The sequence below is a fragment of the Corvus kubaryi genome, unplaced genomic scaffold, assembly GCF_017639235.1.
Source record: "Corvus kubaryi isolate FWS band 111438036 unplaced genomic scaffold, C.kubaryi_AGA036_p1.0 37396, whole genome shotgun sequence".
NCBI classification, from domain to species: Eukaryota; Metazoa; Chordata; class Aves; order Passeriformes; family Corvidae; genus Corvus; species Corvus kubaryi.
The window spans coordinates 5,575,992-5,600,454 of record NW_024581135.1 but is presented as its reverse complement, the minus strand read 5'-3'; the positions used below and the strand labels follow the sequence as shown (position 1 = coordinate 5,600,454).

The 24,463-nt window shown below is 43.2% G+C and overlaps 1 protein-coding gene across 5 annotated transcripts in view; it reads left to right on the top strand.

Moving 5' to 3' along the window:
- The window catches only part of THSD7B (thrombospondin type 1 domain containing 7B), a 301,488-nt gene that overhangs the window by 258,063 nt on the left and 18,962 nt on the right, over nucleotides 1-24,463 (top strand). For 4 of the 5 annotated variants that reach the window (XM_042041089.1, XM_042041087.1, XM_042041088.1 and 1 more), the window contains 5 exons: nucleotides 10,260-10,393; nucleotides 11,045-11,198; nucleotides 20,176-20,317; nucleotides 21,685-21,800; nucleotides 22,282-22,399. In XM_042041089.1, coding sequence (XP_041897023.1) covers nucleotides 10,260-10,393; nucleotides 11,045-11,198; nucleotides 20,176-20,317; nucleotides 21,685-21,800; nucleotides 22,282-22,399 — 664 coding nt within the window. The remainder of the gene's footprint in view (nucleotides 1-10,259; nucleotides 10,394-11,044; nucleotides 11,199-20,175; nucleotides 20,318-21,684; nucleotides 21,801-22,281; nucleotides 22,400-24,463) is intronic. The other variant, XM_042041090.1, reaches the window with a different exon arrangement.

The following is a 24,463-nucleotide window of genomic DNA, read 5'->3' as shown; positions in this document are numbered from 1 at the left end:
TAGTGACAGTGAAACCACGAGTAAAACCAGAAAGGCAGGTTTGGGGCCAGGAGCTGCATATTTTTTCCTTATTTAATCATGTTGAATGATGCCAACTTGTTTTTTTAATCTCTGAGAGAGAGCACTCATGCTTTACCATGTTACAACTTGGTGTTTCTAGTGCCTGCACCAATCTCACAGAAAATAAAACCACTTACCACTCGTAAATATGAATTAATAAACCTTGCTGAGCAGCATGGTAGTTCTATCAGAGTGAGCTGTAATGACTGGGGTTCGACAGTCGCCTCAATTAACTTTTTAAACAAGGCATTTTCCACTCATTGCACTTAAGAATTTGAAATAAATCAGTGTCTGAATATTTAGTTATCCATTAAAAGAAGGTAAGGAATTTACTAGAAGCATTTTGTAGAGACCAGCAAAAAAGTAGATGCAGTAAAAGCAGCTAAAGGCCATGGTGAGGGAAAGTGGAGCATCCAGATGTCTCAATAGCAAGAAACACCCTGCTGCTTTCCTAATTTCTCCTCTTTTCCTCATTTTGCAGGCAGAATTTTACAGTGCTGCTTTTTTTGATGGATTCATCCTGAAATGTCTTTATCTGAACTTTCCAGGACCTGATTTTAAGCTGAGATATCACCCAGTTAGTGCAAGAAATTGGGCATTTCCAGATTGAATCCCCCACTCCCTGAGGGCTCCCTTGCCACCCTCTAATAAATCACTCAGCTCTTCATCCTCAGTTGTATCATGTGTAAATTAGGATTAAAGTTGAGCAGTTTTGAGGATTGGGCTATAAATAGATTATCAAGAGCAGAGGAAACTTCAGAGGCTTGATAAGTGTTTTCACTCTTTTCAGAGAAAATAATTTTTCAGCAGTTTTTGAAGTAGTGGTGTAATGGTGAGGGGGTCTGTTTCTGTAGGGGCTTCCATACTGCCCACAGGGCAGGCCCTGGGAACTGGTGAAACTCTGTGTCTGTGCTGTTGCAATTACTGCCCTGGCTCTGTATTTAAAATAAAATGGATCCCATCCTTTTGCCAGATACAAAGTTTTAGACAGTTTCAGGTTTTTTTGGTTCCATGCCAGTGAAGGCTTTTCAGACCCTTAGCAAAGCTCTAATTGATTTTCTTTTCTCCACACCACAAAGGAGGTAAGAAACACAAACTCCTTTGATTTGGGTGTAAATGAAAACTAAAACTGCTGAATTTGCTTCACAAGTATTTGTGCAGGGATCTGCTACAGGCATACAAAATTCAGGAATTCCAATAATTTAGAAGTCTTACCACATAAAGATCTGCTCAAACTTTTGTCCTCTAAGTCATTTTGAGCAATTTATTTTTTTTTTAGTTTTGGTGGCTATTTGCAGCATCCAAATACCTAAAGAAAAGTACTCATCAGTGAAGCTGCTGTTTTGCAAAATCTAAATTGCTTGAAAATTAACTGTTCAACCAGGTTTAATAGTGGTGAGCAGTTAGCATATTTCTGGCAATCATGATCAGTATATAAACTAGGATGAAATAAAATCAATTTTATTTTAAGGAGAACTATTTAATATTGAAATTTCAATGAGATAATTTCTGTGATGTAGTGTTTGTTAATCTGCAAGTACTTGTCCTTCAGTTATACAGTTAATTCAGTAAAGCTTTTAAGTGTGTGCTTAGATCTGCCAAATCAATCACGCACTTAAGTAATTAACAAAGCAAGTACTCCATTTTTAATTCCGTTCAAAAGAATTAAATAGAAGAAATTCACTCTTAGAAATTATCTGGTTTGGATTAAACAGAATGTGAAAGCACTATTGGAACATTACAAAAGTTATTCAGCTAATATATGGGCATCTTTCAACCAAAAAAAGAGATTTAGGTGAACAAGGTGGAGTCAACGTAGAAGTCAAATTTGTCGATTATTACAATGAATAGACATTTTTTGAGATGTATTTCCCACCATAGTTTGGGTCCATTCATGTCAGGCTGGTTGCAAGAGAGGTGCTGGCTGTGGCCTGCATGTCACCAGCTGGTGGCCATAAGCTCTAAGAGGAGGAGAGGTCCCTTTTGCATGGTGGCATTCCACTGCTGCCTCCTCTTGCAGCCTGGATATGCAGAGAACGTACAAGTGGTTATGCAGAAAGTATTAAAAGTGAGCAAATTGCTGTCCAGTCTCAATGGGAGTGGTTTTAACCTTTGCCAGCAAGTCTCTTTGAAAAACAGAGCAAGTCAGCTGTCTTTCCTGTATGAAATCTTTTCTGCCTTTAGTGTTACTTATGGTGGTCTCCATAGTTTAAAAATGGGTTGTTATTTCTTCGGTTCTGGCTGTTTCAATGTATTAGGTCTAATGTAACCTTGATATAAGGGCAGCCATGTGAAATGAACCTATGTTAGCAATGAATTTAGCCCATTTGTATTAGAAATGAATAGCACAGAGGTAGTCCTCAGGGTCTCAGGCAACTGCTACAGTGATCAGTTTGGTTGTTCTAATATAATAAGCAGATATTGACTTAGTTGGAGTGAACACCAAGATTTACTGTCATGAAAGCTAAAATATCGACTGAGGGAAAACCAGAGTCAATATTTACCTTGAGGGACAATAAATCTTGATGTTCACTGAAATATGAAGTCACTATGATTTTCAGAAGTGGTGAACCTCGTTCTAGTTTATTCTGCAGGTGCTCATCAGACAGGCCACCTGAAGGATAGGTATGAATTTCTTTTAATGAATCACATCAGCTGAGCAAGTGCATTTGTTTCTGTAAGTCCTTTGCAAGGTCACTATTATTCCTGACCTACATTTAAATAAGGAAGTTAGAGAATATTGTAAATCCCGCCAAAGCTCTTTGGTGGTTAGATATTTGGATTTTGCATTAAAATGCAAGTATCAGCTATTAAAAGAGAAAATAAATAGATTAACGTTTATATATCTTGTTGAAGTAACTGTCCACATCAATATGCTTTAGCAGGGGCTCAGGGTTTGCTTTTGAGTGAATGGGAACTGGGTTCTTTTATGAGGGCAAGCTTTAGCAGTCTGTCTCTTAAAAAGTAGCTTTTGTCCTTCTTCCTTTTTATTTATTTAGAACTGTGCCCATTAACTTGATTTTGGGATGATTCAGGTGTTAAAGATGTATTCCAAGTTAATTCTGACTACAAAGAGTGATACAGTAATCCTGTGAAAGGCAGCAGCAAAACTCCCCTTGGCTTCAGTCAGGTGTTGTTTCAGCCCTTGGTTCATTGAGCCCAAAACCCAGCACATAAATATGAATAAAAATTGAGGAAAGCAGTTAATTTGCTAAAATGCCAGAAGACTGTGTTTATTTCTTGAGGCAGTAAGGCATGACGCCAAACTGGTCACCCTGGGCACTGATCTCTGCAACTCCTCACAGGCCAAGTATCTGCAGTTTCCATCATCTTTCTCCCTGCTGAGCCATGCAGAACAAAGGGTTCCTGTGCCTATTACATGGAATTAATTTTATTTTTGTCCTTCAGGACGTGGACTGTGGTACTACAGCTCCATACATGTGTTGGGGACCTCAGTGTGAAGGGGTTTGTAAATGCACTGTCCATAGTGAGTTTGCATAATCTTGGGGAGGGGTGAGCATTAAGAAGGTTATTTTCAAAGGAACTGTTGTTTTTGTGCTTGGGGAGAGAAGTGGCATAGCTGGACAATGGACTTGTGTATCTGCAGCAGAGGTAGTGGATGGCAAACTTGATGTGGATCAGGAGACGTAGACTGTGTGTAATTGGAAGGTTGGATGTGCTCTGTGTTAGAGCCAGGGATCCATGGGAGCACATCCCAACCCCCTCCAGGCTTGGGCACTTTGGGTCCCTGGGTTGGTGAGGAGTGAGGTGGTGAGAACACCACACCCCGTCCCAGTGTCTGTTCAGGGGCAGGACAGGGGTGTCCCCATGGACCCAGGAAGAGAGAAGTGAACCTAGGGTCCTCTGTTTTGTGGGACCCACAGAACAGCAACGCTTAGTCAAAATCCTTTGAAAATGCAAAATCAAGAGCACACCTCTTTGACCTCAGCTCCTAGCAAAAACAGGTACGGAAGGCTTTAAGGTTTGTTGTAGGTTTTTTTCCAAATTCAAAAAAAAAAAAAAGAGGAATTGGAGCTGATTGAAAACAAATTATGGCAAGCCAGGAGAGAGAAATGGGAGGAAAACATAGTCCTGTGGAGGAAGGGATCACATGCCACATCACTGTGGTTTTTAAATGCAAAGATGGAGTTACAAATTGTATTCACAGCTTTGTGAACTCGTTCCCACGGAGTGCCAGCCATGGAAATCTTACATCTCCTTGAGACTTCCACCTAAAAGCTTAATGGCATGCACTGGTGCCTGTTGTAACTTGTTCTGCAGAAGTGTGTCCCTCCTGGTGATGCAGGTGGTTATTTACATCTCCCCAGTGTCCCAGAGGTGCTACCAGAGATGGCATTGCTCAGCACTGACACAGGGCAGAGGGAAGAACTTGTTCACAGGAACGATGTGCTGTGGTGTCAGCACAATCACTTAGGAAAACAGGTCATTTGTGACAGTTATAATTCGGTTTTTTGGTGGTGAGTGTAAGCTGGGGATCCTGACCAAAGAGGAAGTGCTGCACAGATCAGCAGCAGATCACCAGGGATCTGAGGTACCACAGGGAAATGCAGCCAGTGCTGTGTGTCCTCCCTCCTCCAGCACAAAGTGGGATGTCTGTCTGTCTGTCTTGTCTCTGTTGGAGGAGGAAGAGAGCTGATCGAACTGGTTTGACACAGACAGCAGGCTAGAAGTGCTCTGTTAATGGCTTTGTTATTGTGATCCTTCCTGCTCTTGAATGGGCACATTTGAAGTATCACTTCACGTTATGTGTATTTGCGTCAGTGCCTGTGGGATTTCTGTTTTGGCTCACAGGATTCCTCAGATTTTCACTCACATGGCATCCCATGCCTGCCCAACTCTGTCTGGTTTTCCTACAGTTACTGCAGCAGGTACTCGCCACAGGAGGTTTTGACCACTAAAACACATTTACAGTAAATGCCTGATGTTAAGCCTTTGCTGCTATCCACAGGTGGGCTTTGCTGGTTCGGAGAGGTCTGAGGTTTAACAGATGTTAAGGCAGAGCAGTCAGAGGTCACTGAGACAATGAGATGGGATTCCCAAGCTCTTGGCCTCATCCTGGCTTCGGGCAGCAGGGCAAGTGCTGAGAGGCTGGCAGTGCTGTGAACCTGCAGGATTCACAGTGGTATCCTCTAACCCTGAGGAAGAGTTATTTTATAGAGCAAGGAAAAGAATCTTAAATCCCCAAAGCTGCCGTTTGTGCTGGACTGCCCCAGCTGCCCCACTGTGCCTGTGGAGGGAGGGAGGCAGCACGGCACCATCGCCTCCCACCTGCTCCCAGCCTCAGCTTCCTCTCCAGAAGTCTAAACAGCAGGAGCAGGCCACCCAGCTCTTAATAAACTTATTTACTAAGTTTTGCCATCCTTGGCACTGCCCTGCGAGGCACCTCCTCCCTGGGCGGGCCCCTGGCAGCCAGTTTTGTCCAAGTTTGGCTCTTGGCTCTTGGCTCACTCCCTCTGTGATGAGGAAAAAACTGATCATGCCTCAAGCACCTGTTTCCCTCACTAATTGTCTCCTGTGGGCAGCAGGGTGTTTTTTCAGGCAACGTAGGCAGCCTGTAGTGTTTCCTTCACCCTGTGGAGCAGGGAAACTAATAAATACTCCCTGTCTCTACATCCATCTCCTGGATGGATGTCTGTGGGACCACAAAGGCTTTGCAGTTCCTCAGGAGGGATTGCTGCTGTCCAGTGTGTGCAGGGATGTGGCTGAGGGAGTCAGTGACTCTCTTGAGGTGACAGGCTGGTGGGGCAGGATGGTGGCTTCTGCTGTGTCCCAGCACCCTTGTATTACTGTATCCCGCAGCCATAGGGAGGAGAGGAGGTCCAATGGGCAGGAATTGTGCAGCAAGATTGATATATTTTGTTATTTTACAAACTCTTTTATAGACTTTTTTCTTCATAGTCTAATCAGACAAAGGATCAGCCACCCCCTGGGTGGATTGGCTAGAAATCTTAAACATCCATTGTCAAAATATTTTTCTACTGTACCATAAACATAGTTCTACAAGGTTGCAGGTGTTCCTAGTTTGTAGAACTTCTGCTAATCTCTTCGTGAGAGAGAAAAGTATCCCATGGGCTTAGAAAGAAGCAAGAAAATTCTTGCTAGCAGCAGTATTGTATCCACACCCATGGGCACCCCGCTGGCTGGTGCTGAGCCCAGGCTTGGTGAGTGCTCTTCTCTGTGCTCCCATGCACACCAGTTAATGATAACGAGCCTGGCTGCTCAGCTAATTAGCAGTGCTTGTGGTGCTGCTTGCTCAGTGTGGGAAGCTTGGCTCTGTGTGCACTTTGTGCAATCCACAGACACCTGTATGTTCCTGAGTTAGGCCAAGTGCCAGTGCCTCGGGGCACAGTCCTCATAGAACCAGAGAGTGGTTTCAGCTCACATGGACCTTAAATATCATCTCGTTTCTGACCCCCCTATCATGGGCAGGTGTTGCAGTGGGGATACCGCAACACGCATATATCAAACCAGGAGTCCCGTGGAAAGGAAATATATATGGACAGACAGATTCTTGCTAGATGTTTCAGAGATGTTTATTTCTCCAGCCGCATGGCCGGAGCTCTGCTGAGGAACTGTTCCAGTCACGGGACCAAGGGTCCTTCTGCCCGCGCAGGGAACACAAACCAACCAATGGGAACGAGGCTGAGCAGGGGCAGGGAAACCCCGTGTCTGTGCCCTCAGGGCCCCTCTCCCAGGGCTACACGGCAGGGGAGGGACCCCAACACCTCACCCGTTTTATTTTAATAAAAGGAGAATGAAAACAACTGGATAAACATAACAAGAACAGTTTCAAAACAAAACAAGCCACCCTCCTGAGTCTTTAAATGTCCAAACAGATTCTGTGGAACATCTTAGGGCTGACAGAAGGGAGACAGAACTCTCTGAGCATGCTTTGTGGAGAAACTGAGGCAGGAGAGGGTTTAACTTCTTCCCTCCCCCTTTTCATCCCCCACTCGGCATTGGAAAGGGATTTTTGGGGAGACAGTTGGCAAAAGCGTGGTTTTGTGAGGGAAACCATGGATGAAAAAACGGATTGGGAATACACTGGGGGTAATAGGACATAGGGTAAAAGGGAAAGGTGGGATTAGGAAAGGGAGACTGTAGGGGGGACTTACAATAGAGATACTGTCTAACATGACTACGATTTTTTGCATATATACTGCCTTTTACAGGAACACCATCAGGCCCAGTGACCTGCGATGCTTGTAACCCTTTTCTACCTCGTATAATTTTGAATTGCACCACCTCTCCATCTCCCAAGCTTGGGATGTATTTTTCAGGGTTATTCTTTTTAATAGCAGTTCTATGCACGAATATGTCTTGCTGGTTGTCACACCTTGTTATAAAACCATAATTTTGCTTAACATTATACCATTTTACTATCCCTAAGGTCTTAGTTACTATGATCTTTTTCCGAGTGGCTGCTGTTTTCTGTCTCGCTGCGTCTTTGCTCTCTCCTTCGGTCGCTCCCATGTTGGAATTGTCGGGGCTGCTGGTGCCTGTGCGCTCTTCCCGGGGTCGCGTTCGGGGCTGTGCGGGCCGGGCCGGGCCGCGCCGCTCAGTTCTCCGTGCGTCGCCTCCTCTGGTCGCAGCTTCGCTGCCGATGCCGGGCGCTGCACCCACATCTCGGCCGGGCCCCCGAGCGATGACCCCCCCGCGCCCTGCTCCAGCGCGCGTTTCGGCTGGGCGCGGCTCTGCTCCACCGCCGCCAGCCGCCGCCTGCGCGCCGCCCCTCTCGGTCGGGCGTTCACGGGGCTCGCTCCGCCACGCGCTGTGCTGGGCCGTGCGGGCACCGCCGGGTCCCGCCGCTCCTGCCACGCCTCGCTCCGCCACCGACACTGCGGCTCGCGTGGCTCTGCCCGCACGCGGGAACTGCCTCGCTGCTGCTCGCAGAGCGCTTGGTGCACGTGGCCTGGGCCGCACGGTCCCTGCGCCAGGCTTCCCTTCGCCAGGACACAGCTGACATTGCTCAACAGCCTCGGTAACTAAATAATATTCACGAAAATATTCTTCCATCGGCATATATTTTGACTCAAATATTAACTGTGTCCAAACGGTTTTCCAAAAGCCCTTCGTAAGAATTAAATCCCAAGAAACATAGAAAAAGTTCTTAAACAACCATGCCAGGAAGTGTTTCAGTTCTTTCTGAGCTTGAATCAAGCTAAAATTTACAAATCGTTGTTCAAGAATCGTTTTAAGTTTAAGATAAATGTCCATATGCGGCTCGGAGAGCCAAGAGTCTTCCCACGGTTCCTCCATAGTTCAGATATGGAATAGCAAAGCAAAACCAAGAAGAGGAATCCAAAGTTTCCAGGGTTTACTCACACAAATCAGTCGCTTAGGGATCGGGGATCGTTCTACTCACAATTCTCCACCATTTGTTGCAGTGGGGATACCGCAACACGCATATATCAAACCAGGAGTCCCGTGGAAAGGAAATATATATGGACAGACAGATTCTTGCTAGATGTTTCAGAGATGTTTATTTCTCCAGCCGCATGGCCGGAGCTCTGCCCAGGAACTGTTCCAGTCACGGGACCAAGGGTCCTTCTGCCCGCGCAGGGAACACAAACCAACCAATGGGAACGAGGCTGAGCAGGGGCAGGGAAACCCCGTGTCTGTGCCCTCAGGGCCCCTCTCCCAGGGCTACACGGCAGGGGAGGGACCCCAACAGGCAGGGACACCTTCTGCTAGTTCAGGTTGCTCAAAGTCACATCCAGGTTTGTAATTTGTGCTTAATAATATGCAGGGAAAATGGTGCTAATGGTAAGGCTGCCTTTGCCCACTTCGTTCCCCTCCCTTTCCCCTCCTCTGTGTGAAACGTGATGCTCGTACTAGTTCATACTGTCCTTGCCCTCACCAGTTCAGACGTTGATTTCCCTCTTTCCTGTCTTTTCACCTTTACATATTTTCCACTTTTCAGCATCTGTTATTCTTCCTTCTCTGCTAAACCTATGCACTATGTATAGGCAGACCCACAGTTAAAATTAGTTTCTGACATTTTCTGTTCCTGAGGAGTTATCCTTTGCAAGTTGTCTTCTTTCCATTTGAAACGAAGGTGATTTTCTGATGGGACACCAATTTTGTTTTCAGACTGGAATCTCAATTTTCTTGTCTTCCCACCTCCAAAATGTTACAAAGAAGTTTTCTTTATTCTTGTGGCCACAACATGTCTAGTCATAATCTGCTATTTTTAAATGAAGCGATAAATTATTAAACATGTGGCTGAATCTTTCTGGGGGGTTGTTGGGAGGAAGGCTATTGGTTTATAGTTATTCTAATGGTGAGAATGAAATGGCTCCAAAGCAGCAAGGCTGAGGACATTTTGGTGCGTGGAAGAAGAAATTTTAAGTGCACTGTATTTTTCCAGGGCAGCACATTTTGCTTCATGCAAAGCAACAGAGAATACTGTATCTTCAAATCAGCTTCTGCAGACAAACCAGATTCAAAATAAATAACTTTTATTCATCACTGTAATAGAACTGTTGATGCATTCATTTATTTAAACCTAGAAATCTGCTGAAGTGCTATATCTCAGTGTGCTGCTTTTAACAGCCTGAGTATCTGGCACCTTTTATCAAGCTTTTGGCTGTATTTTACTCTCTATGTAGATACCATAGTTCAGGTGAATACACTGTCGTGTTTGATTAGGAGATATGTTAGAGATAAGTCACCTGCAGGCAAAAAAGCGTTTACCGTTTTTGTGTATAAAAATGAAATTTGTAGGATGCATGAAATTTCATTATTTTATGGTAAATGGCTTATAAGAATGTGTTAGAAGCAAAGGTAAATGAGTGCTGATTTTAAGTTTGTACTTTCTGAAGCACAAAAGCATGTGGTACATATGGTCCTGGTGAATGACACGTGATAGATTATACTGAGAGCAGGCAGAGCAAATGAAATTGTAATGGAGTTCCTCTTCTGGCTGCAGGAAATAGCTGTTATTTATCCTGCTTCCTAAGATGCTGCATGCATGCTGCTGTTCATTATATACTTAAAAATCCCTTGGCAAGTCAATAATGAATAAATGAACTTAAAGCCATTACAACAGCCTTAGCATGAGGAGTGTAAGCCAGGATATTTTTCAGTGAGCCTTTTTGTGGGTTTGGCTGAGGCGTTTCTGCAGACATGCTAACCTGGACAGTTCAACTGAAGAGTATGGTTCTTTCTCCTGGCAGGTGCATGAAGCAGTCCCATGCTACAGCGAATGCAATCAGTATTCCTGGGAAGTAGAACCATGGTCTCCATGCAAAATCAACAGCGAGCAAAATTCCCTCCACTGTGGAGAAGGAATACAAACGAGGAAAGTCAGGTGCGTGAAGACAAAAAGAGCTGATATGTTCTTGCATAAAGCTTCAGTATCTGGCCATCTGACAGTGAGTGTGTTGCTGAGTCCAGTGTATTTCAAACTAAAAGAAACGTGTTTATGTGCCATGGTTTACAGGAAAAGCATTTCAGAGATGCAGCCTTGGTTTTTCAGGAGCACGGCATGATGTTTAAATTAGTATTCTTCAACCTAAATGCCATGTATACATAAAGCTCCCTGAGGTGCAAAGCCTCCATATTTTGATTTGCTAACATTTTCCCCAAGTAATAGCACTGCATGCACCACAGTGGCGTTCATTATTACTGAATATTCATTCCTCAGGCACAGGGAAATGCTGAGTTATTTCCAAACGTTCAGATGTTACTAGCAGGAGCACTAAGATTTGTTCTTGCTGGTTGTCATTTTCTGTTTGCTCCTTTGTCAGCCGATCAAAGTTAAAACCCCTCTGTATGAAGTAACAAAAGCACGTTATGCACATAGCTGATTTCCATTTGCATTACCATGTTAATTCTACTTTTAGACCAGCCATGCTGCTTGTAGCTATTGTCATGTCTGTGTCCTGAACAGGCTTGAGAAAACTTGTTGATATCCATCTTGTCTGTGATACTCTAATTAAAATATGTGTTTTCTGTGTAGGTGTGTGAGCACTGCTGAGGACCATGGCATGGAGACTGTGCCCAGCGCCCTGTGTAGTCAGGCTGAAGTCCCAGAGACAGTGCAGAAGTGTAGCTTGTACTGTCCCAGTGAGTGTGCAGTGTCTGACTGGGGACAGTGGAGCCCGTGTCCACAGGTAGGCTCTCCTGCCTGTGTCCCTGGCAGTGTTCCTCACTCATCAGTCTTCACCTGTCCTTCAACTGCTCCATGGCCTAGTTATTTTCTAGGAAAGTAAATTATTTTCTGAGGGATGTCAGGCTTAATGGATCCTGCCAGCATGGTTGAATCTGGAGATATTTGTGTCTCTACAGAGACTGAGCTGTAGGAAGTTGGTTAGTGAAACACATAGTTATTACTGTGACAGTTGATTCAACACATCCTTCCCCTTGGTCTGCTGTGGGAGAGGGCCCACACAAGCAGAGTGGGTGAAGGGACAGTATTCCAGCCTCAGTAAGGGCTGTCTGCCTTAGGAAATGTTTGCAGGGGAGACCTCTGTCAGTGGTGCATAACTGCCATGACAACCTGCTGGTAAACCCTGGGGGTGACACTCCTCTGGACAGGTCTCAGTCCTGAGGGAATGACAGCTCTCCTCTCCCAACACACACTATTTCTGTCCAGTGTCTCCTCCTCCTCAAAACCTCAGGGGAAGATTTGAGGCAACAGCAGCAGAAGGGTATGACAGCAAGGTGCCTGAACAATTTGTCATGTCATAAAATACTCAAAACTTTGTGAATTATGCAGGGATTCAAGCCACTGCGAAGTGCTCTGTTTTCCAAAGTGTACAAGATGGAAAGAAGTTGCAAATTCTGTATTAGGAAAAGCCTTTGGCCTCAAACCGCATGATTTCAGATCTATTGTTTCTCCCTGATCACTGTTGAAATAGGTGCCATATTTAATCTCGGAGGGGTTTTTTAATAGACTTGCTTGATGTATTTAAGTGACAAACATATATTCATTGCCCCCATGTTAACAGGGCCATTACCAAAAGTTGAGTGGCTATTGGACAGGTATTTATACTAGTGCTGATACAGGTAATTTCCTTCCATAATATTTTGTGTAGCGTATCAATATACTCGGTAAGAACGTGTCAAATAAAATCTTGTGTTTCATTTCCTGTGTTCACCTCCTCCTGAGCAGCTTGGCTTTGATGAAGTATAACATTCTTGCAACCCATACAAATGCTTGGATACCTTTCAGAGAGTCCCACTGTGGTTGGGCTGTTTCTTTGCCATTGACTTTTTCAGACATAGATTTTCTTCATTTTCACACACAGTGGAATAATGCAGAGATCCTTGAGGCCATTGGGGGTTTCTCAGGGGCCTTGATGGCAGTCAGTTGGTTATGAAGGACTTCTTGAAGCTTTAAGCACCCTCATATCCTTAAGACACACAGACTTTTTGCCTGAAGGCATCTTTTTTTGACAAGGGTGAAGCCTCCGTAGCCCACAGAAGCAGGAAAGGGAAGCCCAGAGCTCGTGGGCTGCCCTCCATCAGGCAGCACATCTCTTGGCAGGGGCAGGGCCACATGCCACAGTCCCTGTGTCTCCTTGTACATCCCTTTGCCATGGTGGATGTTAATTCATAAATGTGAGGGCATCTGCATGCCAATGCAATTAACTGAACAATATGTTTCCACAAGCTGTTCTGCAGTGCTTTGTTGTGAAACTGAGATGAGTGTGTGCCGATGGAGCATGTGTTTCAATAGTTCTGTCCAGATACCAGGCAATAAACAGCTTGAAGTTTTATGGGCAGATAAAACCTTCCCTTTGATGAGTTTACAGCTACTCAGGCTGTTTGTGCTGGGTTTTGAGAGAGAACCACACAACACAGTCCCTCCCAGGCTGCACATGCTCCACATCTCCAAGGCAAGTGCTGGGCTTGCTGTCAGTGCAGAATGACTCTGCGGGGCCACTGGTGTGTCATCGGTGCGTGTGGGCAGGGATTGAGGGAATCGTGGTGGCTGGGAGTGAGGCCATCACCAGGGTGATTAATGAACCTTCCACCTCCTGAGTCACCACTAGGAAAGGTGCTCACTTAAGACAGCTACAAATAGGTGGACTCCAAATTTCAAAAAATTTGAAAGATCACATCATATTGCAATGAAAAAGCAAAACTGTGCATCCTGGCTGCTCTTTTTCAAGCACATTTACATTTCATACCACAATAGTTTGCGCTCGCATGAGGCAGTTGCCAAAGACCATTCCAGGAAATCTTCCTGTAGGTCTGGTCATGTTTGTCTTGCTGGAGATAAAGAGGATTTATGAAACTTGACAAATTCTAGTTTGTAAGAAATGAACAATCACAATTTCAGCCTCATCTCTGCCTGAGGAGCTCTTTGATTTGAAATATTTACCTAAGTTTTTGGTCAGGTGAGAATTCTTTCCCAGTCACTTTGGTGTTCTGCTCATGTTTTACAGTGTTGATAATAAATTCATCCTGATAGCAGAATAACTAACTCTTATCAGCTGAATATAAAAAGGCCTTTTAGATTATCCGTTGTACCTTTTGTCAATATGTCATTGTACTCTGGATATTTTTGAGGGTATTACTTGGTTTTATCTTGTAGCAATATTCTTCCCATGTGAATTTTCCACTTTCAGGATGGTAAATGATCTTGAATCGTGTTGAAATCAATGAGTCATAAAGGTGGCGACTGCTTTGTCAATGGAAAGTATTTTCTTCAATACTGTTTTTCTTCTAAAACACTGTATTTGTTCTACCTTTTTTGGCTGCATTTCCCTTTTGCTTTTAAACACTTTTGTGGTCTTTTATAATTTCAGATGCTCCCACAATTCTTTTATGTGTGTTTTTCAACTGAATTACTTACTTGCATCTTGATTATGGTACTATTTAACACAGCTACACAAAGGTAAATTTTAATATTTCATCTAATGGTCAGAAATGAAGCTGTCAGATATATAATGCCTCAAGGTTGCTTTGAGGTTTTGTCTCCATGCTGGATTCAAGAAAAGCATAGTTACTGATTTAAATCTTCCCTATTATTCTCACTTTTTCTATTGTGAGAAGGAAATTCGAAATTGTTTTCCCTGTGGTTGAGGGCTATTTTTTGGCTTATAATGTTTTGTTCTTTGTCACTAAGTAAGATCCACATAACTTAAATATCAAGCCTTTAAAGCCATTTAAATAACAGTTTGAAGCTTGCTAATTTAAAAAAAAAACCAACAAAAACCCACAAGGAAATTAGGTTGACTTGCATTTTTCTTCAGAGATTTCATGTTTGTTCCAGGGACAATAGCCTGTTCAGTCAGACATCATCACTTGATTGCTCAAAGACCCAGCTAAACGATCTGGGAACTGAAATCCCGTCATCTCTGTTAGATATTCAGTGATGGAATAACACACACTTCCTGCAGCGTCTCGACTTTGTATTCATCTGACTTGGAAATGTAATTAATTGACTTCAATTGAATTCATCAAAGCATTCTTAAAAAGAGTTAATATGCAAGTGGTGCTACAAGTCCCTGAAATAATTACCTCAAATCTATTTTGTTAGCTCTCTGGCGGTGGACGGCTGTCGCAGCCCCCGTTGTGGATTGGAGTGGCCCCCTCGCTTGCCTCAGCTGTTGGCATTTCTAGCAGCAAATTCCAAGGGGTCTGAAATTAGTTAATTATAGGAGGTTGCATGTGTAGTGAGTGAGAACAGCTGTCTCCATTCCAGCGAGCATTTTCCTCATGGATCAATGGTGATGTGCCGCACTCAGGACTTGCGACAATTGAGTTATTATTCCCTGGAATCTGCGGGGGGAGAGTGATACTGCCACAACTGACCGGATTAAAAGTGTCACCCAGTGATACAGTGAGCTCTCAGGTTTGCAGTGACTTTCTTTGTCAATACAAGTTGGAGTTGTTACAGTTTGGAAATGCCAACTGGAAGAGAATTTGTGGACTCCTGTAGACGCTGGGAGTCACTGTGTGGATTACCAAAGCCTTCATCACAGCTGGTACCTGAACACAGAATGGGCAAGGTTGGAAGGGACCCCTGGAGGTCATCTACTCCTTTCTTTTCAAGCAGGATTCCCCAGAGCACATTCCTCAGAATTGTGTCCTCAGACAGCTTTTGGATACCTCCAGAGAAAACTCCCCAACCTCTCTGGGTTTGGCACGTAAGTTTGGCCGAGGACCTGCAGTGGGAAGGCTGGACTGAAGAGTGAGGCTTGCACAGAGTTGTCTTTCTAGCCCAAGAGATAATTTATTCAGATCAAGCATGAGAATTATGCTGGTTGAGGCTTTTTGGAACTTTTTTTGGCACTGCTCCTTAGGCATAGCTGTGACTTGGACTTTTTTGTATAGCTTTGTCAAAAAAAGTTGGTAACTGCTGTATTTTTTATATTTGTTGTTTTATTTTTATTAATCTTTGTTAACAATCGCTTTTTTAAAAGTAATGTTTCTGTGTGGAGGCAGGCAAGGTTTCAGAACCTGGATGCATCTGAAAAAGAAGATTTATGCAAATGCATTTTCATTTCAAAAGACTGCTTGTGTTATTGTAAATGGCTTGTTAAATTGTTACAAAACATCCACACTGGTGTGAACAATATAACGGTTCATTGCTCTCTTAAAAATAGTCAAATACGGTTGCTGCCTTTGTATTTACCTTATTTTGAGGTTGTATGTTTCCTTATGAATAGCCAGTTAAAAATAATGCAGCCAGCTATTTAATGTAGGATGCATTATAAAAGCTGCTTGATAAATTAAACAGCTTAAAGGGCCCTGTAATGGGTTACAGCTTCTGTGCTGTACAATTATGATGCATATGAAAGTCTGGATCAATGGACAGCTCTTAAATTCCATCACAAAGAGGGTCTAATAGCATATAATAATGTGTGATATGTTAACAGCACTTACGCTGGAACTTAGTTTCATAACCTTGCAGCTTTATTTTATTTAATACCCTTCTCTTCTAGAACAAGCTTTCTGTGCTTTGTCAGTCGTGCGATTGTCTGAAGCAAAGGCTGGGTGCATCCTTTGTGTATGTTTTTGTCCCTCACTTTTTATGTTAGCTTTAAATAGTGACAAGTGGTCATGGTGAAAAAATAGCTTTGGCTAAAAGAAATATTTAAAAAATGCAGTAGTCAATAGTGCCAGGAATTCCCCCATAGAATCAAGATGATGGCTGTTACAATTTTTAAAATTTGAGAAAACTTTGATTTATTCCTGCCTTAACATTTTATGGACTTCTCATTGCTTCAGAATGTTTTGTTTCTGTCATGGTTTATATAATCTGGCCTATAGATCCATGGCTCTAGCTCAACTTTTTCATACTTGATGGAAAAAAATAATGGAAATGGTGAGATTTAACATGATAAAGTAGGCTGGGACAGTGCAGTTATACCCACAAGGAAACCGACTGTGTGTGTATGACATCCTACTGCTGTAGGTTATTAATGTGCCACCTGAGCTGGCACCCCATTATTATTTTCATCCAGAAATTAATTCTGTTCCTATCAGCAGTTCCAAAGGATGCATATGCCAGAATTACACCCTCCATTGCCTACAGTTATCAACAAAGAATCTGAACAAACAACCTATTCTGTAAAACTTAATAGCCAAACTGATCTGCACCTGATCTTGAAGGTACATAGAGTTCCTCAGGCCTCTGACCTTCTACCTCCGTGCACCACTGCTGCCTCCATTTCTTAGGACTTGTTTCCTCTCCTATTATTTATGGCCACAGTGGGCACCCATAATCATTGTCCTCCTTGGATCCATAAATCTTTATTTGTAGTCAGGGTGGTGTCAGAAGTGGATTTCAGTTTCCCAGAATAGGGAACATTTGCTGTTACGCCTATTTCTATCCCATGGTTACATTCCAAATTCTCCCAACTATGGAAACCAGTTAAGGGATTTATAACCACAGGCATAAAAATAAGTTTCATGAGCATAAAGAGATGATCTCAGAAATACAAGTCCAACTCCCACTCCTGAACACATCTGTTGTAGGCACCTGCCTTTCCTTATGCTTCCACTGTGGAAATGTTGGCTGATGCTGAGCACAAACCAGTTGCAATAGCCTTACAGGAGGTAATGGCTGGCTTAATGTAAAAAACAATTTTAAAAGCTTCATCTGTCATCAGTGAAAGCACTAGTTACTAATAGAGCAGTAGGAAGTAGAATAATGTCTTTGGAAGTATAGCATCCACTCAGTGGGAAGAGAGGAGCTGTAAATGAAGATACTCAGTAAAGCATTGCTGAATCACAGTGGGCTTTATTCATTTAAAACCCCAGAAACTGTAGATTCATATATGCCTGTGGTTAGAAAGTTGGGTCCCCAGGGCAGATCCAGTCTTGATCCATGTACTGGGATAGCACCTTCACTACTACTTTGTGTGGAAGATTACTTGAACGCTCAAATTAGTTTTGTCATTTTCTTCATTTGTGAGAATATTCAGAATCAACCTGTTATCTTGCCCAAATCTTAATTAGTCCCATGGTAATTTCTTACTTTAAGTACTCAAGGAATATTTCTTTCTTTTGCTGCCTTTTCTGTAAATTACTGACTGCCATTTCTGTCCTACCTCCTAAACCTGTGGCTTGCCATTGATGGTGATTGGTTTTGCTCTCAGTATTTTTTAAGATCCACATTCAGGACAAGACATGCCCTGTAAGCATTGCTCGTTAGTACCCTCAGCATCACCCCACTGGAAACAATCCCTCTTCTTTACTTTCACTGTTCACATCCCCTAATGACACCAAGCCTGCCAATCCATTCCTCTACCTTTGCCATGTCATCAATACTTCATTTTTTTTTCCAGCCTGGGTTTTTGGAGGGGTCCTGCAGGAGCTGTGCACCCAAGCCCATTGAGATTTGAGGGTAGCTGGGTATTCAGCTCCCTCTTGCTCCTTTGAAAATTCCAGCTTTCATCTTTTTCTTTGCAAGTCATTCCCTCCTGCCGCTTACTCAGTTCCATTTATATTTGGCTCCATTTTTTACGTGGTTAACTTGAAAGAGTAAGGGCAGAAAATCAATTATAAAACTAAATTGACTTCTCAATTGACGTTAAGAGAAATTCAACAAATAATATTACAGGATATTAGTTACAGTTTGACGACTTCGAATTTTTGCATGTTTCCTGTGTCCTCAGCTTGATTAAATGAATGCTTTTCCTACAGAGGTTCCTTGTTATTCAGAGCTGGTAAAAGTGATGGGCTTATTGCATCAGCTCTGGCTTCTGAGCACCGTGGCTCATCAACACAGTGAGAATTCTGGCTTCAGAGAATCAGTAAAACAGTTGTTTGTTCAGATCCTGGCAAACACCAGATAGATTTTGACCTGTTAGACTGGTTTGCTGCCTACCAGGAGGATATCTGAGAGGGAAAACTGTTGTGCCAGCCCAGAAAACTGTGGGGCTCTGTGACAGCAACTGGGCTGCATCAATGTCCTATAATCGAGCACAACGGGGGGCATGCTGGACAGGGAAAAATGCTATTTTATTAAAAGAATTTACTTATCTACAAATGATGCATATTTTCTGTCTGCATGTTCTTATTCTGAAGGGAGCAAACGCTGGTATTTCTGAACTGGCATAGACAACAACTGTCACAGCATCCATTGATTTTTTTCCCTTTGGTAACATAATTCAGAGAAACATTAATTAGGAGTAGCTACTGGGATACATGTTTTGATTTTTTTTTCCTTAGTCATTTTGCTTTATTGGCAAATCATTTAAGTTATTAGTGTTAGTTGTGAGAATGGATAATCAGATTAGTTGTGAAAAAGGCAGTAAACTATTGGTAAACACTTAGCATAGGTTTAATTTTCAGATAATTAGAAACAATTGGGTGTTTTAGCTGGCCAAGGGTATTCAAATAAGATTACCATTTAAAATGATTTGACAAGGTGTGTGTCAGCAATAAAAACATAATAGATTTTCCTTCACATAGTGTAAACATAAGGAAAACAGGCCCTGACAATGTATTTTAAGACCAGACCAGACTTTCTTCCCATTTGTCCTGATATTTATTCTGTTCAGTTTTGCTATCATCTGTGCTGCTAATCCAGTTTACAGCAGTCTGAGATCCAGATTTATGCTGCAAGGCCATTACATTTCCCTTTAATAGTCACAATACAGGAATTATCCCCATGCAGGGTTCAGTATTTGCAGCCTGTTTGTTGCATGGTAATAAGCCCATGGTTTTAAACTGTTATTTTTTGTAATTACAGCACTCTATAGAAAGATCATGTTTTAAATCCCCAAGCATTTATGAAAATCTATTTCTATATGCATTGCTTTTTTGTTATTTTCTTTGCTGTTCCTGAGCAATCCTAATGGGAAGCTGTTAGGAGTTAAATGGGTCGTCCTGTTCAATAAATGGCAGTGAATACCTTTAAGAAGGGATTTATTTCCATTATGTTTGCTGCGACCACTTCCGCTCACCCGTTCCCGTTACTGGATTGTGGGAAAAGGGCTCCATGCTGCAGTGCTGTGAGAGTGAGGATCGAGGGCTGCTAAAAACAAACAGTTTTGGTGCCTGTGATGCACAAACAGAAATGAAAACCTGCCTGAGCTGGTTCATATTCCTGTGAAAATGTAAACAAGAAAATCCTGGTTTATAGGCAGCTGGACATCAGTATTTGTATCACATACTCTGAAAAGTCACCTCGTCTTGTTGTCAGCATCGTAACTGATATGCAATTACAAATGTCCTTCTTTGAAATGAGTGCTTTGCTGTAACATCAGATATTACTTTAAAACGCATTAATTGTGCCAGAAATCCTGTCCATTATTCAGTACTGTGGCATTTCATTGGAAGTCTTGGGAAGAGGTGCAAAGCAGGGCACAGCAAAATGGTGCAGTCTTTATCCTGTTGTCCCCATAGATCCTTACCAAAAAACATGGAAAAAAATAGTATAGGAGTGCTAAAATAGCCAAATCAGGATGGATAAAAGATGACTTTTAGGAATACTGGATTCTTAACTTTGAACCACATTTCTTTTCCTTCATATGCTTTTAAGTGTTGTTCGTGCAGGAGTGGGATTGTATGTGGTCATGGATGTGCATATACAGCCCTCGTCTGTGGTGTCTGTGATTTTCTGGGGTCAGTGGTGTCTGTTTGATTTACTGGGGTCTCTGTACTGTCCATCCCTTCTCTGTCCAGGTGTGTGACCCAAATATTATGCAAACCCGAACCCGACAAGTGCTGAGGTCTCCTGTCAGTTCAAAGCCCTGCCCTGAAGATTCACAAATGAAGCCATGTATTCTTAACCAAAATTGCTTCCAATACCAGTACAACCTAACAGGTAGGTGCAAATTTTCAATATACCCTTAGTAGGTGTTTTCAGTTATGTTTGCTGGGGAGTTGGTTAAAGCCCCATCGTTGGTTTCAATAAAGTTAACTACACACTTACGTTTTTACACATTAGTGGACAAATGCACAATTCTTCTTTTATGTAAGTTGTCATTGCAGGTACACTGGAAATAAAGCATGCTAAATGGGATTTTCAGTGGGTTATCAACAGGATTAATTACAAAATTCCAATTAAAAGAGTATCATCTGCGTGGTTCTGGTGAAGCCAGTAATACCAGCAGAAGTCTGCTTTGAAGGCAGTATGGGTTATATGGGTGGGCATAGGATATTCCCAGCAAAATGCAATTTTTAGGACCTTAGAAGCAATTGGTTCTGTTGCAAACAAATGAACAAAACAAAATTGAAAAATTCCTTTTGTTTTGACCACCTGAGATAAATGAGAGAGGCATACAGAGGAGAGATCTAAGAGGAATTTGGGGGCTGGTGGGAAGGGAGAACAAAGCAAGATAAAATATATGAATATAAACTCAGCCTGTTTGTAATAAAAGCCCTAGAAACACAGGCAGCAGGATGATGCCTTTTTTATCATCACATTTCAGAAATGCAGAGCATTTATGTGTTCATGTTTATCAGAGGTGGAAGACACAAAGTGATAGGTTTTCTTCTCATCCTTCTTATTTATTGGTGGTGTATGGAAATTTTAGTGGCTTCTGTTACGCTTTTTGTTTATTTTAAATGATGTTTTAAAGCTTATTTCAGTTTAGTTGTATTCTGGCCAACATAATTTCAGACACGTAATAAGATATTAATTTTCTTCCGCTAGAAATACTGCTTTTATTTCATGAGTATTAGAGTTTAGTTTTAAATAATGGATAGCTTTGCCTCGAGACAAAAACAGGTTAAACCAGAGTTCCCCTTCAGAAAGTTCCCCGGCTGCTTTATCAAAGCAGAATTTTACTTCAGACAATAGAGTCTTGTGCCTGTGCCAACTGGATTGAACTGATACCCTTTATCAGTGTTCAGCATGTGCACTCTGATGTACCAGTGTCGTAATGGGATACGGTATTGGACTGTGAAACGAGTGGTGTCTCCTCTGAGACTTGCCTGGCTTTGAGAACAACTTTCTTTTGTGAGGGGTTGTTCTTGGGTGTGGGATGCCCTGACATGGGGAAGTGCTGCTGTAGGTGAAGGTGACGCCCATGTTCAAGGCTTCAAAGCCAGGCTGGATGGGGCTTTGAGCTGCCCATGGCAGGGGATTGGAACTACACAATCTTTAAGCTCCCTTCCAAGCCATTCTGTGATTCTGTGTTGAGTATAAAGGTGACCTGCAGCAGTGCACCCTCTGCTTTGTGTCTGCAGGCTGGAGCGGGTGCCAGCTGGGTGCCAATGCCACCTGTGGGCACGGGGAGCGGCGCCGCCTCCTGAGCTGCCGGCGCAGCGACGGGGCCACCGTCAGCATGCAGCTCTGCCAGCGGGTGAGCAGGGCTGGGACACACCCAGACGTCTTCGTGTTTCCAGAAGGCTGGTGGTGCCTTCTGATCCACGCCAAGACATCCCCCGTAAATGGTGGAAAAGTTGTGTTTGGTGCTGGGAGCACACAGCTGGGGGCTTTGGGAGACAGAAGGGTGCCAGTGGCTGGTATCACACCTTGACTTGAACACAGGGGGCATGGCTGCCAACCGTGAACCATCCCAAAGCTGGGGACCAGGGAGATTGTGTCCTACTACCAGAAGTCTGGGGTTATCCTTTTGGAATAAGACCCAAACACTGAGGGATGGTTAGATGTGAAACACTTCAACACTGAAACCGCGTTCACCCATTGCACCATCGGGAAAGCTCCCTGTAAACACCATGCAGGTGTCCTGCAGAGTTGCTGCCAGTTCTTGCTGGGTGCTGGGCTGTGGCAGGAGGTGGCTGGGGCCTGGGGAAGCTAATGCCTGTGTTTCCCTGTCACAGCTGCACCTGGAGAAGCCTGTGCCCACGAGCAGCCGGTGCATGGTGGGGTGTGCCGTGGACTGCCAGCTCTCCCCGTGGTCAGCCTGGTCGCAGTGCTCCCACACGTGTGGCGCTGGCGGTGAGTCCCTACCTGCCCTCCTGACCTTACATACCTCAGCAATGCAGCACAGACAGCACCCACAGCCCCAAGTGGGCTCAGACAGTCCCTGAATAGGGGTACAGAGCTCAGGGATAGCCTCGAGCCACACCCGAATCCTTCGGGGGTGGTTTTGGACACTCTTGAGGTCCTGAGGTGGTGGGTGTTTTGAGCAAAGCAGGCTATTCTCAAAGCAGTCCAAAGTGAAAAATGCAACTTAGGGAACAAGTAGTCAGATATCTGGAGGATTATTTATTGATTAATTCAAACTCTCAGAATTCAGTCACAGCAAATGTTAACCCTGGGGATGAGGAATATGTAAAGCTAGCAAAGAGCTGGGGAGTGTTACAGGATTCTGAAGAGCTTAATAAATAAATACAAATCCTCTGGTGAAGTAACTTTTAGTAACATAATTGCATCCCATTGAAGAAAATGCACAAAGACTGTTTTTCATCATTTAGTGTATACCTCTGCCTCCATCTTGCATCCACAGGTCCCTTAGCACTGCTGTGACCCCAGTAACTTCAGCAAGACCTTCTATAGCCAGTAGTGCTCACCAGCATACAAAAAGTGAAAGGGTTAGGACCTTTTTCAACTTATATGATTTAAAATACCCTTTGAGTATTGACATGAGGAAATGCATTCAAGGTTTTATTCTCAATAAGCTTGGGACTTTATTTCCCAGGCTTCTGATGTGCATTAGATGTACAGCTAATGGTCTTTAAGATTCAAAAGCCATAATGTATATTTGAATCAAATTCACTTAAGGTCAAAAAGAAGAAAGCTCTTAACTTCCATAAAGTGATTCCTTCAGATGGATTCCTGAGATCAAAGCGTGTTACAGAAAAAGCTTAATATTTGGATTAGTGCTGTTCTTTCTTTGCTGAGCTTTTAGCCCGTTTGTGAAGTAGTGCTTTCTTAACAGAAGTGAATAATTCATGGACAGTGTTTTAACAACACCACACTGAGAGTACTATTCATTCCAAATTTTTTTTTTCCTTCAAAGTCCATTTTGGAGTGTTAATGCTCGTGTTGCTGAATAAACTTAATTTAATTTTTTGAGTGTTCAATCACTTACTGACTTAAACAGAGTACAATGCAAAAGCAGGTTGCAATGTTTTTATGGCTTTTAGCATGCTCAAGGAGCAGCTTACCCTATATAGTACCTGTAGGTTTTTTTATCCTGAGCTCTTATATTGCATAGTTTGCAAAAGGATGTACTTGAGTGAAGACGTGTCTTGCATTCAGCCCCTGATCCTGAAACGCTTGTGCAAATTCCAAAGACTGGTTAAAGAGTTGATGGCTGCCAGTGGATACAAGGAGTTACTTCATGTCCTATACCAGAGGAAAGCTGGAAACATCTGTGCCCTGCTGAAAGAGACCTTCCAACCAGTGTCCTGGCTTTAGGTGCCAAACCTCGTTGAGGCTGCTTGAGCCACACAGTCAAGCCCAAGCTCAGCTCGGTTTATGGGTTGTCCCTGGTCCTCAAAGATCATAACTCTGTTACACTGCTGGCTAGAGAGCTGTCTTGTACAGGCCACTGTATTACTGCTGTGGATTAACATGGATTTAAAAGCTGGAGATACTCTTTTGTGGACCTGTGGCAGCTAAGCAGCTGGGAAAACTGTCTTAAAAATTGTATCACAAAGAAGCCAAGTTTTACTCAGTCCTCCTCGACCACTTGAACAACTTTGCAGGGACCTGAGAGTCTTCTGAACCTCATGCCAAAGCATGAACATCAGTGAAACAAAAATACTTTGCATCCAGATTATTCCAAGCACGTGGTTGATTTTCCTGCAGCCTCGGTCCTGATCTGACTTTTGCTGTATCAACTCTGAAGTGTGGATCTACCCTGGTACCAAACATCCCTGGTGGAGGGGCCTTGGCACAGTCCTGTGGCCGTGGCCCTAGCGTGGTTCCAACAGCACAAACACCATCACTTCAGCTGCTTCACTGAGTTCTGGGGGGTTGTAAATACTCCTGCATGATGGCAATAGCAGAGAAGACTTCACTTGTGCACTCATCTACAGGTGGTGCTTCAGGGGA